At 40.0% G+C, this 20683-nt stretch overlaps 1 protein-coding gene across 1 annotated transcript in view; it reads left to right on the top strand.

Annotated features, from left to right (window-relative positions):
• CAPN8 (calpain 8) overlaps positions 1-19714 on the top strand; it is a 114543-nt gene extending 94829 nt beyond the window's left edge. Inside the window, exons 15-21 of the mRNA XM_044005092.1 lie at positions 229-286; positions 7265-7329; positions 13630-13698; positions 14082-14160; positions 15494-15610; positions 16861-16919; positions 19223-19714. Of these exons, the coding sequence (XP_043861027.1) occupies positions 229-286; positions 7265-7329; positions 13630-13698; positions 14082-14160; positions 15494-15610; positions 16861-16919; positions 19223-19246 (471 nt within the window). The 3' untranslated portion in view covers positions 19247-19714. The remainder of the gene's footprint in view (positions 1-228; positions 287-7264; positions 7330-13629; positions 13699-14081; positions 14161-15493; positions 15611-16860; positions 16920-19222) is intronic.
• The last annotated feature ends 969 nt before the right edge of the window (positions 19715-20683 follow it).

Here is a 20683-nt window from a genome sequence, read left to right as displayed (position 1 = left end):
ATCAAGTACAGAAAGTTTTGAATGACAATATCACCTGTGTATCCATATGAGCTCGGGTTTTTTTTGAGCACCCTGGAGGTGACTGAGGACTTAATTTTTGAAAGACTTCAGTTGCTTTAAAACATGGTACAAATGAATTCATCTGAATCCTATAGTAAAGTTTCCACTTCTATCTGACATTTTGAAATACTTTCAAGGCCTGATAAGTCTTTGGATTCTCCTTTCTAGCATTCTGAAGTCAGTGCCAATGAACTCCAAACTATTCTGAATGGCTTCTTTTCTAAACGTAAGTCGCTTTTTGGGATTTTTAGAGGTTATCATATGAATCTAAGAGGGATGTAGGGAGGTGCTGTAGACATTATCATTCCCAAGTCAACAGTGGAAGGTGGAGGGGCAAGACTCTACACCAGTGGAGGGTGGGGGACTAAAGATTTGGACAGTGTGTGTGTGTGTGTGTGTGTGGGCTTTGACTCAGCTCAGACCAGATCAGTCACTTCAACAATCAATCCCCTTAGGGTTGCTACTTAATGGATGGCATGATAGTGAGTCAGGGAGGACTGGAGAGAAAAGGAGGTGGTGTAGCGTTGGTGTTGTTGTGGAGATAGGCAGTATACCTGCTCAGTTTGAAGAAGATAATTGTCCACACCATGAGAACAATACTATACAGTTCAATCAGGAGCTTTCCAGGCTAATTTAATCTATCCTGACAATCATGAGCAAAGTATTTATTGTGTCCAAAAATGGTATATAGAACCGTATAAGGAAAAGAATGCTGGGCCACAGAGATATTCAGACACTTTGTCAACCCAGTGCAAAATTGTGTGTAGATTAATACATGCTAATTTTGAGTAGGCCAGATCAAGTATATACAGAAGAGGACCTGACTGCCAGTGGCCACTTTTGAGAGCTCTGAGGGATTAATTCTCAAGGTTTCTGGAAGACAGGAGGATACTGAAGGCTCAGAAAAAAAGCTTGGACCTTATTTGTACCAAAACCCCCCCCATAAATGAGAGACTATCAATAACTACTGAGTCTAGTATCTATTCTCCCATCTTGGTGAGAATAACATAAACCCACGGAGGGAATCCCTGATGAGATCACAAGAAGAGGATGGTTAGGCTTTCACAAATGACATCCTGCAGCACACTACATTTTTACAGTCACAAAATGGACTGAAAGGTATAGAGAAAACAATCCTATTGTGCAGGTTGTTCACTATGAAAAAGTATTTGCTGTGGTCAAACCAAAATGCCACTTTGAAGATACTTATTCCAAGAAAGTGTCTCCCATCAGTCTGTCAGAATCATGTAAGTCTATGAAAACTGTAAAAACAAAGATAATTTACTGTGATGATGCTCTGATGATTGTGTTAAGAGATAGAGACAGGGGCAGCTAGGTGGTGCAGTGGATAAAGCACTAGCCCTGGATTCAGGAGAACCTGAGTTCAAATCTGGCCTCAGACACTTGACACTTACTAGCTGTGTGACCCTGGGCAAGTCACTTAACCCTCATTGCCCTGAAAAAAAAAAGAAATCAGGACTAGACTTTTTATTTTACTGGTGCAGGGTACTTCCAGTGAGGAATTTCCTTTTTTAATGCAGGTTGGCATCTTTTTTGCAATTCATGGTCTTGGAGAGTTGTCCAGAGTACTGGACAGAGCTAACATAGCCACTATGTACCAGAGGCAGAATTATGAACCTAGGTTTCCCTGACTTTGAGAGAAACTCATAATCTACTATGTCACACTGATAATAACAACTGAGGTATAAAACAGAGAGATGTTCACACAAGGTGTCTGTCACTATAATGGAATCAAGGGACCTTAGAAGCCATCCAATCCAACTCCTCATTTACAGATGAGTAAACTGAGGTTGAGAATGTTAGATGACTTGCCAAAGGTTATACAACTAATAAATGTTTAAGGAAATATTTGAACTCAGGTTTTCCTGACTCCGGGTCCAATACTTTATCCAATGCGCCACAGGAGGATTCTGGAAAAGGGTTCAAATCAAGAGAGGGATTTTTCTATAGATGGTGAGATTCTCTAGATGTTCCTATTTGATGAGAGCATTGTACTAATTTCTTCATGACCCACCTCTTAAGTGATATCCAAATTTACTCAGAAGAATTTGGCTTATCTATGCATGGAAGAAGAAATAAATGGATAAAAAATGACTTGTCACGACTCTTATATGCAGTTGGATTGGCAGCCCATAGATCTTGTCTATTATGCTACAAATGGTCAATGTATTAATCCTGAAATTAAACAAGAGAATGAGAAAGAGGTGGTTTGCCTTTGGGAAATTGTTTAGTGATTTTAATGACCTTAAGATTGTTCTTGGAACAGACTGATTTTTTAAATGACAGTATTTTTCTGGTGATGCTGTAGATCTCCCATAAAGTCTTACTCTGATGTCTCTTCATGCTATAGAGTTGACTCCATGTTATTGAAAAGCTATGTTAGTAAAGTCAAGTCCAAGTTATGGCAGCTTCTACTATGTAAGAAAGACTTCAAATATTGTCGTAGAACAAGTTCAAAGAGGTTCAGCGGCAGCAGCCTAGTCACTTGGGGATGCATTCTATGGTCATGGCAATCTGTAAAACAAAGAAACATACAAAATGGCTTTCATATTCATGTGACCTCCTTCCACCTCTGTGGTGACACCGGCAAAATAGTAGAAAAGTGGGCAGGGGGTTAAAAGAAACACAGTTTTTTGACCATCTATAACTTTAATTTAGCTACTGCCACTCTAAGTGTGAGATCCTTGTCTGATGTTCAAAGAGTGGTCAAACTACCAGGGAAATAAATTGTATCATCTAGACAGTTTTGCTATGAGTGAAATCAGAAGACAGAAGTTTCAGCTAAATGTTTCTTTGGAGAGGCAAATAAAGGAGTTTGGCAGAATTGGATTTATAATGAATCCAAATGCAAAAAGAAATTTCATTTTCATGGGATATTCAGCAATCTCATATCATGGTGCTCAAAATAAATACTTGGAAAAAGACCACCATGAGAATAATTGTGACTTATGTACCAACATCTGTTGGGGAAGATAAAGTTAGAAAAATTCTAAGAAGAACTTGATATAGGGTGATGCAGTGGATAAAATACCAGCTCTGGATTTAGGAGGACATGACTTTAAATCTTGGCCTCAGATACTTGACACTTACTAGCTGTGTGACCCTGGGGAAGTCACTTAACCCTCATTGCCCCACAAAAAAAGAGCCTAGAAGAACTTGATATGACCCACCAAATTAATCAGTATATACTTTGATACTTCCTGGCTTTCATACAAAGGTAGGCATAGGTAAGGATGATGAAAAATATTTTAGAATATATGGAAATAAAAATTGAGAGAAACCAGAGACATGTAAACTACACAGAAGTCTCATGCTTATACATTATAAAAGTCTCATGCTTATACATTGTAAATACTTTCTTAGAGAAAAGAATTGAAAGGCTCTGGAAATAGTAAATACTGAATAACGTTACAAAAAATGAACCTGAATATATATATTTTAGTAGACAAGAAATGACTCATTACTGATGTAGGAGGAATTCCTGAATCAGCTATCATCAGGTTACATGAAAAATCAAACTACCACCACTTTAGAGCAAAGGTTAAAATTTCTACATAGCTAGAAGGAAGAATAAAAAAGAGGAAAGGATGATGTGTAATGAATACTACTCTGACTTATTTTAAAAGTTATTGATAATAAATAAGATATTGACAGGAGAAAGGATATAGATACTGATTACAATAATTTCAAAAAAAAGTTTAGCCAATATAAATTGATGACTAAAATGAAGATTTAAAAAAAATACCTTCACTAGTAAACATTTTATTTACTTGCCAGAGTGGAGAGATATGGTAGCCAAAGGCACTACTGGTTTAGAATACAAATTTGTTGGAAATATTTTATGGTGAAGGATAGAAGAAATTATGAGCAGTATTGCTTCATGAAACAGAAAGAAAGTTTGCGTGGGAAATCAATTGAAAGAAAGCTTGGTTAGGGACCCAATTAAATAGTCACCCTGAAGGCATTTAGAGTTGAAAATGAAAGGAGAACAGCAGCAGGTGGATGGAAATGATCTGCAATGATTTTTGCAACCAAATCTTTTGGCTATCAGGGGAAGTGGAACCATAGTATTTAGAATCTAACTTCACTGTTCCTGAAGTGCTCATTGAATAGGTGGAAATGACATATAAAGAGAACAAATATACTATAAGTAACTGGATTAGACTAATTGTCCCTAGAGGAGATCCATGCTGGAAGGTTACACAATTGTGAGGATATTGAGAGAGCAATTTATGAGGTACCTGAAGGAAGGGAAGATACCTAAGGGGTCCAAAAATCTTGAATCTTTTTATGACAAGTAAAAAGTTAATAAGAGATCAACAACTACCATCCTATGTGCCTATCTCCCATCTATAGAAAATATTTATGAGAATAAAAAAACACGTGTATCAAGAGAATCCTTGAAGAGGGAATTAATAGGGAACAAGCAGGCTTTAGAAAGTAATATTGCATAGTAGAACACATCTTTACCATCACATGTCTTCCTGGAATGAAATAGAGAAAAACCCAATCCCATCAAGTTTATTGTTCAACTGTCAAAAAGCATTTGATTTGATAAAGGAAAGTGATACCTGGTAGGCTCCTTTCCAACAAGGTGTTTTGCACACATACATAAAAATTCTGCAGGATTTTTAAAAAGATATAACTTTGCTCAACAACTCTCTAATCATTCTTATTAGATGCAGCATGTAAAACAAGGAGATATATGATCCCCAAAGGGTATTCTTTATGGTCATGGAGGAGATCCCTGTTGAATAGGGATTTTCTATAGATGGTGAGAAGTATTCCAGACGCTCCTGTTTTGGGAGGATATTGTGGCTGCATAAACCTTTGGAAAATTATATAACTTCAAAAAAAAAAGATCCATAACAACTCAGAAGAGTTTGGTCTAACCATCCAAACAAGAAAAATAAAGTGGATGAAGAATAATTGTTCAGATTATGAGCAGGACTTGGTATAGAGTCCATCCATCCATCCATCCATCCATCCATCCATCTGTCTGCCTGTATATCTAACGATATCTAGGACATATACTACAAATGGACAAAAAGTTGGGTCCAGAATTAAACATGAAAGGGACAGTGGATTGGATTGTCTTTGGGAGATTGGAAAGTTCCTTTAATGACCCCCAATTTTTCCTATTCAATGTCTGACAAACATGCACTATGCTTACAATATGATAGACATATGCACCCAGAAACACAGGCCTATGTTGTTACTTACAATATTCCGCTAATGTAGCTGCAAACCATAATAATGTTCTATGTATATTTAAAAATTATAAATGTTTACCACTCAGAGGACAGTAGAGAGGTGTATGGTAGATCTGAACAGATTGTAATACATAACAAATGAAGAGCTACAGAAAAGAACCTACAAAGTGGGAAATTTTATCAAAGAAATATATTCTTGAAATAGAAGATGGCCCACTCATGCTGTGCGAGAGAGGAATAACTGGTGGATAGCCCATGGGTTTCACTAGGATTTCCTTGATATCAAGAGAAAATGAAGGCAATCTCCAGCATATTGGTTAGACCACTTGTGGCAAACTCGTGGGAGGATGTGGACAAGAATTTCACAACATGAATAGGACGCAATCTCTATCACTGGAGGGAATGTGCACATCAATGAGATAACAGGTCCCTTTGAGTATCTGCAATGCCATATGGCTAAGAGTCGTGGAATACCACCATCTCAGAAAAATTAAAGTTGAGGGGTCACCTAAAGTACACTGGAGAAGCATGTGATTAGCATGAGTAGAATATAACATTTTATTGATGAAGAATTTCACAGAAAAAGCAGCATAAAAAATGTCATCCAAGAGATGTATGACCATAAAAGAAGCTGTGGCTGGCCACAGAACAAGAATAAAGAATAACTGCTACATAACCTGTGTGCTCCATTGTAATCTGTATGTCAAGAAATCGCAAGGAAAACCCTCACTTCGTTGCATGTACCCATCAAAGTTCTGCAAAATTTCTTGTAGAGTTAGACCCGCTTTGGGGAATTTATGGGAGTAGATAGTCAAAAATCACCAAAGTTAAAAAGGCAATTGAGCTAGATGATTTCTGAGGTTCCTGTCATCTCTAAATTCTTGAAGTTTGTGTTAACTTGTTTTCAGTTCCTTGAATTCAACAAAAGTGAAGCTTTTGAGCATAACCAAAAGAGCTATCTACATAATGATAACTATATAAATGAAAAGATCTCTAAGAGGAAGTTGAATTCTTGAGTTTTGCAAAACCAATACTAGTCTCAAGGAGCAGATAATGAGACATACTTCCTTTCTCATAGTAGAGAGACAGAGCACAACTAGGGAAGAATGACATATAGACATATATATATATATATACACACATATATATATATAGTTAGATATGGTCTTTATATTAGATGTTTTTGCTTAACTGTTTTATTTTTGTGACAAGAGAGGGTTCAATCTGGTGGGGGAGAGGAACTTTTCCCCTTATGTATGACTGCGATATAGTGTGTGTGTATATACATATATATGTATATATATGTATATACACACATAAAACATACATATGTGTATATATACATATATACACACACACACACATATATATATATATACACACACACATATATGTATATATATTAGAAGAATGGATCCCTTGCAATAGTAAAAGGCAGTTCCTCAAACACAGTAGCCGAGGATGGGTTGGTTGTATATAGAACATTGGTCTGTCTGCTGATATCTGTAGTCACTCAGTAGGAGTGGAGGTGGTAGAGAGAGCAAAGGCATCTGCATTTGGTTATTCCAGGGTATCTGGGGGTCTTGTGACAGTCGATCAAGTCCTTCTGTCCTTAAGACATCCACTCCTGCCCTTTTGTCTAGCTCTATTGGCTCTTCCTTTCCAGGGAAGAAAGACCCAGGGAGAAAACAAGTGAGACCATGGGTCTTTGGTGCTAACTTCTGCTCATAGGGGTGAGGGAAGAGAGTGTCAAGTAAGACTGGGAATATGGGTGCTCTTCAGGACATCCATGATATTTAACAAATGTTAAAGGGCAGATTGCCAGTGAACCAGTCACATGGGCTTACTTTTCCTGCCAAAGAACCCTAAGAACTCGGGACTGATGCATTTTGTGGCATTCTGCCAGGGACATGATTTTCCCTGCCCTCAAGTGCCTCTGAAACTTTCCTTCTTTTTATTCAAACATTTAGGAACAGACGTGAAATTTGATGGATTCAACATCAATACCTGCAGAGAAATGATCGGCCTTTTGGATGTATCCTTTCAGAGTCACTTTCTTTTGATTTGTAGGAGAAAAGAATGGATAGCTGGAAAGTACCTCAGAGATCAGCATCATAATTTTATAGATGAAGAATTCACCTAAGAGAAAGGAAATTACTTTTCCAAGGTCACACAGATAGTAAATATTAGAGCCCAGGTTCAAACTCCTTTCTGGTGCCATTTCTACTAGACCATGCTCACTCTGTTTTCCATAGGCCCTAACTTCTGTCTGACTTTTGGATCCTCTAACCCCCAAAGTTGTGAAGCCGGTGAAGTTTGTCTTGGGGAGAAAACTCTTCTCTGGCAAAGCTGGTGTCAGATCCTTAGTTCACATGAAGGTATAAATGATTGATGATAGATTAATGTATTACAGCCCTTCCAGGGTTGTTTTCATTTGAAAAGGGATCAAGGCTCTCAGCTAAAGGGGATGAAGTTGTAGAGGTAAAATTTTGGGAATCAGCTAGCAGCTGGAGGAAGATGAGGGTAAAGTTGATATCCCCTTTTCCCCCCACTCCCATATCCCCCCTGTTGGTTACTTCTGCAGAAAGCATTGAGGGTCTAGCAGCCCCTAAAACCTTACACATATACAGGCATATACAGGGCTTGAACTAGTATGTCTAACACATTGTGTAACATCAGAGCTTAGGACTGTTTACCTTGGGATGGAGGCTGCAGCATCCAGTCTGTGCTTCCCTTCAGCAACCACTCAGCAGGCAGAGGTGCATACTCTCATTACCATCAGCTTCTCCACTGTAATTGGTATTCAGCAGAGCTGACTCACACTGGGGAACACAACAGGCAAGCAAGCCTTCAGGTCTGACAGCAGAGCCAAGTCCCTGTGTCTACCTGCCTGCCAGCCCGGCTGCTTTCATGTTCTAAATGAGGGCTTAGTCAGCATGTTGGGTCTCAGAGTACAGGGCTCTTTGGTATTTTGTATGAGATGAGGGACTTCAGATATTCCAGAGGCTACCTTCTGTGATGAGCTGGATATCTGGGTCAGATAAGAGGTGTGTGCCTGACAATTTTGGGTCCGAGAGAAGGACTAACCTTTTAAGGGATAATTAAATTCTAAGAACAGTCCCTGGATTGGGGCAGCTTGAGCATTAGAGAATTTGAGAACAGGAAGGGACCTTTGAGATCATTGAATTCAGCCTCTTAATTTTGCAACTAGGAAAAGGGAGATTTGGAGTAGTGAAAGTAATCCGCCCAAGGTCACAGAACCAGTGAGTGGCAAAACTCATCCCACCATACTATATTGTGGCCACCCCTTTTTAATTCATAGCTACAGCTTGATGTAGGTTGTGGCTAATGTTAGAAGTTCTAAGTACAAATGGAAATTTGCAATACTGTTGTTACTAAAGGATCATGTATGACAGACCCCAGGAGTTTGGTGCCCTTCTGTGTAGCCAAGCCTGCTTAGTGTAGCACCTATAGGCACTAGGTGCTTTTATTATTTAACTTTACAGATGAGGAAACTGAGACAGACAGAGGTAAAGAAAGTGACTTGCTCAGGGTCACACAGTTAGTAAATCTCTAAATCTGTATTTAAACCCAGTCTTCCTGACTCCAAGTGATTTCCACTGTACCAATATCCTTAGAGCCAAAATCAAATCAATATAGCCATTACTACAAGAAAGGCACATTAATCTGCTCCCCTGTAGCTTTGCTCTGTAAAGCTCTACTCACCATTCCTCTGTCTTTCCGAACCAAAACATTCCAGATATTGCTTTCCTTGTATACAACAAATACAACAACTCTTCCGTTAGACAGTAAACTCCTTGAAGGCAGGATCTGTCTGCTCTTATATTTGTATCCCCAAGGCTTGACATATAATTAATTGCTCAGAGAGTTGAGATTTTTTTCCTAAAGTCACACAGGTAGTAAGTAGAGGAGTTAGTATTTGAACCTTGGCTTCTTCAATCCAAATCCAGTGTGCTCTCCTCTATACCATGACGTTCCCTTTTTGATGGTTTCACATAATTGGATACAGATCTTTTGTATGAAAATACAAGTGCCTTAAAAATATCTTTAGCACCGAAGATAGTGCTTATAACAAGGTAGGTATTCATATTCAATCAATCAACATTTATTAAGCACCCACTTTGTGCCAGTCACTGAGCTAAACATTGTTGATACAAAAAGAGACAAAAAACCAGTCCCTGCTCTCAAGGAGCTTACAGTCTAATGGAGGAGACAATATGCAAACAAATATATACAAAGCAAGATATATACGGGACAGCACTGGAATTAAAAGAGGTTGGGGAAGGCTTTCTCTAAAAGGAGGAATTGTAGTTGTGATTTAATGATAAATGCTTGTTAATTGAATAATTTACTGTGTGTTATTAGAGAACTCTACTAGGTGTTACTAGGTGTTATTAGAAAATAAGACCAGGAACACTGCCCTTTGGGGTGTGTGTGTGTGTGTGTGTGTGCACGCACATGTACGTGTGCTTGAACATGCACATAAATGAAAGGCATTGTCCTGGTTTTAGAATAATGAGAGGCATGAATGTCCTCTTCCTGGAGCTTATCATGGTGGTCACTGACATGGCTGAAGATGTCTTCAGCCTCTGTACCTATCCTTCCATGGGCCCTTATGCTTCTTAGCTTAATTTTTGCATCATGAACATCTACAGGGTGTTGACAGTATATTCCTTGCTTTGCTACAAATAGCTCCTTGATCTCTGAGTCATTCCCATCAAGTCAGGCCTGCTGGTGTAGCTTCCTTTTAAGGGCTGTCTGGTAGACAAGCATTAAGCAGTAACTACTTGCTCTTCACATTGGCGTTTGCATCTGTTTCCTTGCTCCACAAGAGCTCCTGTGATGTTGTCATCCCCTATCTTACAGGTGTTCTCATTCTTTAAGCGTTCCCCATTAAGCTGTTTAGGGAGTTTGCAGTATATCAAGTATTGGCTCAGCACCTATCACCATGAGTAGTTGTAAAAACACAAACTATTTTTTCCCAGAGACTGGGTCTCTCTGTCTTTTCCAAGCTGGACCAAGTGCAGTGGCCACTCATGGGCCCTATCCTACTGCTGATTAACACAGGGATTTTGACCTGCTTTGTTTCCAATCTGGGCTGGTTCACCCTTCTTTGGGCAGCCTGGTAGCCACCCCCCCCCCCAAATCTCAGGGGCCACTATATTGGTGCCAAATTTAGCATGGACGCCTTGCATACTGCAGCTAAGGACTCATGAGCTCCAGAGATCCACCAACAGCCTCCTCAGTAGCAGAGAACACAAACATTCTTCAGGCCCTGTCCTTGGGGGGGGAGTGGCTTCATTGGTATCTTTCATAACTTTCAGGCAGATACTCATGTTGTTGGGAATTAGCAGCTTCATACATTTACGGAACATAGGTAGACCACTGCTCCTGAATCTCAAGAAAGCTGATGACCTCCCTTTACATTTTAGCACTGATATCAACAGATCAACTGGAGTTGTGTAATTTTAGACCAAGGTGGGCTAGGTGGTGAAGTGGATAGAGCCCTGGGCCTTGGAGTCAGGAAGATTCATCTTTCTGAGTTAAAATCCAGACTCAGACACTTACTAACTGTCGGACCCTGGCCAAGTCACTTAACCACGTTTGCCTTAGTTTTTCATAAAATGAGCTGGAGAAGGAAATGGCAAACCACTCCAGTATCTTTGCTAAGGAAACCCTAAATGGAGTCATGAATAGTTGGACACAACTGAAGAACAACAAATTTAGACCTTATTGTAGAGATCTTTTAGGTTCCCTCAGTGCCCTAGGACAATTAAATTTTAATCAAAAAAAATTTTTTTAAGGCAGGGCAATGAGGGTTAAGTGACTTGCCCAAGGTCACACAGCTAGCAAGTGTCAAGTGTCAGAGGTTGGATTTGAACTCAGGTCCTCCTGAATCCAGGGCCAGTGCTTTATCCACTGCGCCACCTAGCTGCCCCAACAGTTAAATTTTTAGATATTGCTGTGTCTTCTCAGATTTGGGAGAAAGGCTAGAGTGACAAAAAGAACTTAAGTTCAATTCCTAGTTCTGCTGGTTACTACCTGTGTGACTGAGGGCAAGTCACTCTTTCTCTTTAGGCTTCAGAGGGGGCTGGACTAGCCAACCTTAGGGTTTCTTCAAACTCTAGATCGTACTTTCTTACTCTTCATCAGAATTTGTTCTCCCTTAGTTCTTGCTCCTGTCACCTCTATGAAGATATATAGATATATATAGATATATCTATATCTATATAGATATATATACATACTGAAAAACATTTCAAAAATATTTATAGCAGCTCTTTTTGTGGTGGCTAAGAATTGGAAATCACAGGAATGCCCATCAATTGGGGAATGGCTAAACAAGCTGTGGTATATGATGGTGATGGAATATTATTGTGCTATGAGAAATGACCAACAGGATGATTTCAGAAAGGCCTGGAAAGACTTGTATGAACTGATGTATATTGAAGTGAGCAGAACCAGGATAACGTTGTGCACAGTGACAACAGTATTGTTTTAATGAAGAGCTATAAATGACTTAACTATTCTCAGCAATATAATGATCCAAGACAATCCCATAGGTCTAATGATGAAGCATACTATCAATCTCAAAAGAAAGAAATGATTTTGATTGCACACAGACTGAAGAATGCTATTTTTCACTTGCTTTCATTTTTTTCTTTTACTCGAGTTTTCTTATACAAAATAGCAAATATGGTAATGTTTTACATAATTGCACATTTATAACCTGTATATGATTACTTGCTCTCTCAGGGAGGGGGAAGGGAAGGGAGGGGATAAAGGACACCATTTGGAACTCAAAACTTTAAAGAAAGATATTTTTTATTATATATATATATATATATATATGTATATATATATGTATATATATATATATATATATATATATATATATAAAAATTTTTTTTGCAGGGCAATGAGGGTTAAGTGACTTGCCCAGGGTCACACAGCTAGTAAGTGTCAAGTGTCTGAGGCTCGATTTGAACTCAGGTCCTCCTGACTCCAGGGCTGGTGCGCTATCCACTGTGCCACCTAGCTGCCCAAGATATTTATTATTTAAAAAAATAGAAAAAGTACTTCCAGTTCTAGGCCTAGGTATAATAACATCAGATAGATGTCTAGCAGTGGTGTGGTGCTGATAAGTGGTGTTGTGTGGTAAGCATAGCTGTCATTCACTCTTATTCCCACCTCCCCCACATACTTTTTTTGGCCAGACTCATCTCTAAGTCATCCCTGGGCTCTTCCTGTCTGGAAGGGATTTTCCTCTTGAACTAAGCCTGGGGAAAACAGTGGCAGAAACCCCATCTCAGTTCTAGCCCAGCTAGTCAAGGATCCCCAGAGATTGCTGACTCATTCATTGCCTAAAGGAATTCTGGTATAAGTATTCTCGCTCTGCCCTTGAAGTTGTAAAAATGAATCAATAATTCTCTTTTTTCAGCTCTGAGCTCCTAGCCAGTGCATTTTTAGCAAAAATCACTGCTGTTTCAAAATCTCTATCCCTTTCCCTCCTTCTCCCCTAGGATGCAGCCCCCCCCCCCAAATCTGGTGCATTCACTATAAGTACAACCACATTAGCAATGCTTATGGTTAAGTATTTATCTCAATTGCCTGCTTAAGAGGCAAAGTAAACATTTAAACAAAGAAAAGTAACAAACTTGTTAAGAAACAGATTTTCCTGATTCCAGGGGGAAAACTTCGAGTTTCCACTCTCTCCAGAGAGGGGAGCAAGAGAGCCTAGTTGGAGAAAGGGAAAAGTGTGTGTGTGTGTGTGTGTGTGTGTGTGTGTGTAGAGAGTATAACTCAGACACAGCATCCATCTTGACATGTCTAATGAATGATCTGCCCACATAGCTCCAATCACGGAGTCTTGAGATGATAATCTCATGGTACTACTTCCTTCACTGGCTCCCAAGACTATTCTCCAGCTTTTCAGGGCTACTCACAGCTTTCCCTCTTCTAGTTTCACTGGTCAGCTTTCTCTCTCCACAATGCCACAGGATAGGAGAGGCTAGCTTGTCAGTCACTTAGACCCCATCAGTCACAGGGTCAGGGAAAATTTCTTGGGGGTTCAAGGAAAGACATGCTGGGGAATGTCTGCCCAAATAGTAGGTATTCATCTTCGATATCCTGACCTCTTTGGCAGTGCTAAAATAGAACTATATTTCTCGAGGCAAATTTGAAAAACATAACAAGAAATTGATCTAAAGCTGACACCTGATAGGATTCCCTCCAGGAGAAAAAGAAAATTTGCAGGGTGCATAGACTTTGGTCTAAACTGTTGTTGTCTAGACTATGTCTTTAACGTGTCCAGAATAATGGGACAGGCACTTTGGGACTTGCAGAATTCAAGATATTATGGCTGAAGATTCAGAAGTATTTGGTAACTATTCATTTAATTCTTTCTACCTCCTTGGTCCTACTTCCTCATCCTGAAAACTCATCCCTGTTCTAGGTTTGTCTAGCTACTCAATCCTCTAGTTCTAATCACCACAGCACTTGTATCTGTTACTGCTCAAGACAGGATAAGGAGGAGATGAAAAATTAAAGACCAAAATACCAACTCCTCAAACCAAAGCCCCCACCATATTAGAGAAGTAGTGACTGTCTTACTCTGGTATTCAGGAAAAAGTTTGCTTCTGTTCTTACCCCTTCTGGGAAGAGAGGGCAGAGCTTCACTCTAGAGGTGAATCACTAGGGGTAGCATGAGCTCCTGAAAGGTTGATGAAGGATGATTTTCTGCTTGGCATCTCTTTTCTGTTTCAGGAGATCTACCAGGAAGTGGATGCTAACCAGTCAGGGACCATCAATACCCATGAAATGAGGACAGCTTTCAAGAAAGCAGGTGGGGACACAACCTCTGGATAGGGCCTTGAGACCCAAATTTTCAAGTTTAAAATTGAGATACAAACGTAATGTCATTATGATTGTTGATAGTTTCATAATAAAACAGGTGACTTTTGAACACTTGCTATAGAACAAATGCTGATCTTTTTGGTAGAGGGAGAGTGCCTTATACCAATGAAATCATGTGTCTGGGCGAAAAAAAAAATCAGTGTGTATTTATTGAGCACTTACTGTATGCAAAACATGCTACTAATTGTCATACCGTGTTTCACTTTACATTTTCCTAAGAACTTTGACTTTTGTCGGGGGAGAGGTGACTTTTAGAACTTTCTCCACATTCCCTAGGGTTCTGTTCTGCAAGGAACCTGGGAAGGATGCCTGGCAGTTGTCTTCTCATCTCTCCTCACCTTTTCTTTTATTATGTGTATATAAAAATTACTCAGATGAAAAATGAGAGGGTACTTCCTGGCGAATCAAGATGTTTTCTTGGAAGTTGTGCTTATTAATAAGTTTGAACTTAATATTTTCTGGACTTCCATCTAGAGGTTTCTTCTGAATCCTCATCCTTAGAGCCTTTCCTGATCTCCCCAGATGCTAGTGCCAGCCTTTTCTTCCCTAATCACATATCTATTTTATATATGCCTAAATATGTACATGGGGCAGCTAGGTGGTTCAGTGGATAGAGTGCAGGGCCTGGAGTCAGGAAGACTCATCTTTCTAAGTTCTAATTTGGCTTCAGACATTTTCTAGCTGTGTGACCCTGAGCAAGTCACTTAACTCTGCTGGTCTCAGTTTCCTAATTTGTAAAATGAGCTAGAGAAGGAAATGGCAAACCATTCTGATATCTTTGCCAAATGGGGGTCACAAAGAGTCAGACATGACTAAAATGACTCAACAACAACAACAAAAATATGTACATGTTTTTTCAACCCATCTAGACTGTTAACTCCTTGAGGACAGGGACTGTCCTTGAATCCCTGGAGCCTAGCATAGTTTCCAGAACATAGAAGGCTCTCAATAAATCCATCTTTTCTTTACCTTCTGGGGTATCTGTATCACCACGATGTCTGATCTGAGCTACACCACAACTGACATGAAAGGTACCCTTGGCTCCCATGTTAGACAAGTGGGCCCTGTCTAGAATCACTAAAAAGAAATTAGACACATATAGAATCAACCAGAGGGGGACCAATGAGGGACCTGGTTTACAAATAAATGCAAAACCATAGGAAGGCTTCTTTGTGGTCCTCCTTCCTCATCTTCTTGTCCCCTGCTGGGCAAAGAAAGAATGCACTCATTCTCCCCAAACCTTCTCCATTCTGTCCCTCCAGGTTTCACCCTCAACAACCAGGTACAGCAGGCAGTTGCTATGCGCTATGGGGGTGACACTCTCAGCATTCATTTTGACAGCTTCATTGCCTGCATGATACGTCTGGAGAGCCTCTTCAGTGAGTCACCCCCTTTGCTTGTCCCACATTCTGTTTATTTCCAAACTGGGGGTAGGGAGGGGTGATGATGTCTTGAGGCAGTACCTGACACTGCATTTGTCAGACTTAAATCCAACCAGGAAATTTTTTCACCAGTTGGGGAGAGACCACAGGCAGAAAGGGTTAAGTATAGAACAAGTTGGACAGATACTGTATATGGACTGAGGTCACTGTGACTGCCTTCTCCTTCCAAAGAAGAGTTGGAGTTATCATATATTCAACAAACATTTACTGAGGCCATATATATGCATATGTGCATGGATGTATGTGTATATACATATACATGTGTGTATATACATATATGAGTGTACACATACATATACAATACATACATGAATCTATCTACCACTCTAAATTAGGTATTATGGGTGATAGATACAGAGATAAAGACACAGTGAGGGCAGCTAGGTGGCACAGTGGATAAGGCACTGGCCCTGGATTCAGGAGGACCTGAGTTTAAATCTGGCCTCAGACACTTGACACTTACTAGCTGTGTGACCCTGGGCAAGTCACTTAACCCTCATTGCCTCACTTTAAAAAAAAGCATTAATATAGCGCCTACCATGTGCCAGTACTGTGCTAAGTGCTTTTTAAAAATATTATTTCACCTGTAAAATGAGAGGTTTGGGCCAGATGGCTATTAAGGTCACCTCCTGGCTCTAGCTTCTAAGATCTCTCTTCTCTTGGAGCTTACAGGTATCTCAGACACATCCTTGACTTCCTGATCACCCAGGTTTTTCATAGGATATGGAGCTGGCAGGAGCCTTAGAGATTATGTGGTCACGTGTTTTAATTGTACAGATGGACATCTGAGGCCTAGAGAGCCCAGATGACTTGGCCCACTTTAGATAGGTAGCAGATCACAAAGGTGAGTGTAGATTTCACAGGACAGGGCATCTAATCTAACCTAGATCGCATGTGGGTCTTTGCTTCCTTGCACTGGCTATTTCTGAAGGTGGGATGGAAATCAGGCTAAAAGTCAGGCAATCAGAAAGAGAGATGCATAGGGACAGATAATCCATATGCAAGATCATTGGCTTTGACATTAGGATTGACCAGAGGAAGATGCAGGAGAACCTTGTGCACGGGCAGAAGACCTATTGACAAAGTAGAAGGCTAGCTCTGCCCCTGGATCGACCTGGCATGATAGCAGAGGTGTGGGTGGCCTGGTGGCCTATCACTGTCTAATCCCAGTCTTTCTTTGACTCTAGAAATATTCAATCTCTTGGACAAGGACCACAGTGGCATTGTCCAGCTCTCTCTGGCAGAGGTAAATGGGATTGGGTTTGTGGTACACTGCTTGCCAACAGTACTTTGAGATGTCTGGATGAAAAGAGACTGTATAAATCCAGCATTCTGTTTCTACTTCATCCTTATCTCAATTCCAGAAGTGAAACATGCATATTTTGGTGACGGTGTGATGGAGAGGGCTAGGGCTAGGGCTCTCCTCTTCAGCATAGTTCTTTAAATTGCATGCATTTTAAGCAAAGGCTATAAGCCAAATTCTAAGCCATTTATGGACAGGTAGGTGGCTTAGTGGCTAGAGTGCCAGATCTGGAGTCAGGAGGACTAATTTCCCTGAGTTCAAATCTGGTCTGAGACACTTACTAGCTGTGTAACCCTAGGCAAGTCACTTCATTCTGTTTCCCTCAGTTTCCTCAATTGTAAAATGAACTGGAGAAGGAAATGGCAAACCACTCCAGTATCTTTGCCAAGAAAACCCCAAATGGGATCACAAAGAGTCAGACATGACTGAAACAACCAAAACAACAACAAAGCCATTTATAGGGCATGCATCATTGTTGTTGCACAGCATTGGCAACAACTTCTGATGGGATGGACACAGTGTAAAGCAAATGAAACAGACACAGCTCCTGACTTTTAGGTGCTTTCCATTTAAAATAAATACTTTGGGTGGCAGGTAGGGGATATGTAAAAGATATTTAAACATATCAATAAGATAATCAATAATACTAATAGGTCGCATTTATATAGCACTTGATGATTTACTAAATCCTTTTATCACCATATCTATGTCTAGTAGTTAATGCAAATGTTGTCCCCATTTCACAGATGAGGAAACAGAGACTCAGAAAGTTGAAGTGATCTGTCTAGTCATGTTGCTTATAAGTAAGGGGTGGAACAAGGACCTGAACCCAGGTTTCTTGTCTATGGATACAGTTCCCTAAAGATGCTAAATAAACCATACAGACTATAATGAGTGCAATGTTCTGCATGGGAAAAGAATCTTAAAATGACAATATGGGGAGCTCTTATACATTTTCTCAGTGTGAAGTTATCCTATCATAGGAGTCATTGAAATGTATTGATTATTTGGTCCCTACAGAAGAAAACATTGATCTTTCTTTATTGAGGCTTCCAATTGCAATGAGCAGTTAATGTAGAGGCAGCGGGTCAGACAACTGGTTTTTACTGGTAATCGTGTCAAAGAAGCTAGGATAAATTACATCACCTCCATTCGCCTCAAATTCTATACTTCAGTAATAGGAATAATACTCTCCACTTATTGATCTGTGTCCTGAAGACTTCCTTTTTGATAATGTCAAGAAAACTGATGGACAGATAGCTTTGGTATTTTATAGACATTCTATGTCACAACTTAAAAGATAGTTTAGAATATCCTGATTGGGTACAGAGCCACAGTATGTCTAAGTCTCATTTTTTGTGGGTCTTTGGTTTTAGCCATACTCCATTAAAGTTAGTTTCTTATCATTCGCTGAGCAATAAACTACACAGGTAGAGGATGTATATACTCATGGTCATTTGTTGTAAGAAAGCATCTCATTCCAAAAAAAAAAAAATCACACTGGCTGCCTTTGGAAACAGTAGCTTCATTCTTTAAAAAACAAAAACATGGGGCAGCTAGGTGGCACAGTAGATAGAGCACCGGCCCTGGAGTCAGGAGTACCTGAGTTCAAATCCGACCTCAGACACTTAACACTTACTAGCTGTGTGACCCTGGGCAAGTCACTTAACCCCAATTGCCTCAGTAAAAAACAAAACAAAACAAAATAAAACAAAAAACCAAAAACATCATTCATTGATATCTTTTACTTTTATACTGCAGTCACTGTCTGAGACACCCATCTGTGTAACAAAAGGAAAAAGGTTAAGCAAAATCAGTGGTCAGGGAGACCATGTATGCAGCCTTCTGCTCCCATACATCCCCATTTCTGTCCTGTGAAGAAACAGACATGTTTTATCGGCTGTTCTCTGGAATGAAGATTGTCATTCCAATTAGACTTCAGTTGTCAATGAGAGTTTTTCCTGGTGGTGCTTTTGGGGATTGTGTACATTTTCCTCCTGGTTCTGCTTACTTCAATCTGTATCTGTTTATACCAACCTCCACTGTTTCTTCTAATCCCTCAGAGTTGTCATTTCTTACTGCACAACTTTGTTCCATGTCATTCACATACCATAGCTAAGCCATTCTTCGACTGATGGGTACCAATTTTATAGCCTTTGTTGTTGTTGTTGCTACCACAAAAGTGTTGCTGTGAATACTCTGGTATAAAGAGTAATGGCCTAACCCTTGTTCTTTTCCTTTCACAGTGGCTGTGTTGTGTGCTAGTCTGAGCCAACATCATGGATACCTCTAAAACTCTTGTTCTGGATGACCCTTCCACTCTTCTTTTATTTCCCTTCACTCAGATTTCAGATTCAAATCATCAAAATTAATCTCTTTTTATTGTAGCAAGTATGCTCTGACCCACTATCCCAGAGCCAGGCTGCTATACCTTCCCCTTGCCCCACCCCTCTCCAGGATTCTAAGGGTTGGAGGACTTTGGATGGTCTTTTCTCTATAGCCATTGGCTTCAGTCCCCACTGGTTGTATTCTCCTTCCCCCCCACCAATAAGGCCCAGGGCCCATTTAACCATTTCACAACAATTAGCTTTTGAAGATATAGCAAGAATAGAACATTTACCCTCAACACCTTGGGGCATATTGATTCCTTTTTCTCACCTCAGTCCCTGGGGAAAGTGGGCTCAAACTAAATAGAATTTTCTATATAACATAGATCCCACTGCTTATATGTTAGTCCCTCTTATAATACATAACCTTTTAAAAAATTGTGTTTGAAATTCTGTGATCTCAAATTGTATAATATATAACCTTTTTAAAAAATTGTGTTTGAAATTCTGTGATCTCAAATTGTTTTTATGAAAGTGGTTTAGGAACCATTCATTCTCTCTCTCTCTCTCTCTCTCTCTCTCTCTCTCTCTCCTCCCTCCCCCTCCTTTCTCTTTCTTCTCCCCTCCACCCCCCCCCAAAAAAAACCCAAGCTAACTGAAACCTAGATCAATGAATGGACCAATGAAAAGAGAAATAAAGCAAAATACACAAAAATGGTTCCTGCTTTATCCCCCCCTCTAATAATGGGCATCCTGAGAAGCTCTTCAGTCTTTCTGTTTTGCAGAAAGAGAAGATGTGTTTGGGAAACGAGAGATTTCAGTGCTGCTGAAAGATTGACAATATAGTTAGTTTCTTAGAAAAGGTGGGGTGTGTCAAGGAAATTAAAGCCTCTAGTATTGGTCAGAGATACTGGGGCCTGCCCTAGTGCTATTAACAGTAATCAAATATGGCTTCCTTGCTTTAAGAGAAAGGAGTCAATGTTTTGATGCCTTAGAAGAGAGCAGTGGGCAATTAGGGACTTTTCCCCCCGCTTTATCCTTCTGACTTTGTGCCAGGAAAGTTGAAATAGTGAGTGTATCAGCACTTGCCAGGTCTGAAGGTAAATTCTCACTGAAGGGAATTCTTACCCTATAAATAGCTAGGAGGGAAACCAACTCAGGTAATTTGTTATTTCAGCTAATGCCTGAATGCTGGGCCTTTTTGTTGTGGTAATGAGTACAGGGAAGCCACGTTTCTAAACTGGAGGTGGAGGTCAGTTCACCCTCTTGTCTGCAAGTTCTGAACGTGAACATCTGGGTGGCCTCGGATCACTATATCTGGGGACAGAAGCCCATGGAGGAGTTTGAGACTGGAGGTTGGGGGGAACATCACCCCATTTG

The sequence above is a fragment of the Dromiciops gliroides genome, chromosome 4, assembly GCF_019393635.1.
Source record: "Dromiciops gliroides isolate mDroGli1 chromosome 4, mDroGli1.pri, whole genome shotgun sequence".
Classification (NCBI taxonomy): Eukaryota; Metazoa; Chordata; class Mammalia; order Microbiotheria; family Microbiotheriidae; genus Dromiciops; species Dromiciops gliroides.
This window is presented reverse-complemented; position numbering and strand designations above follow the sequence as displayed.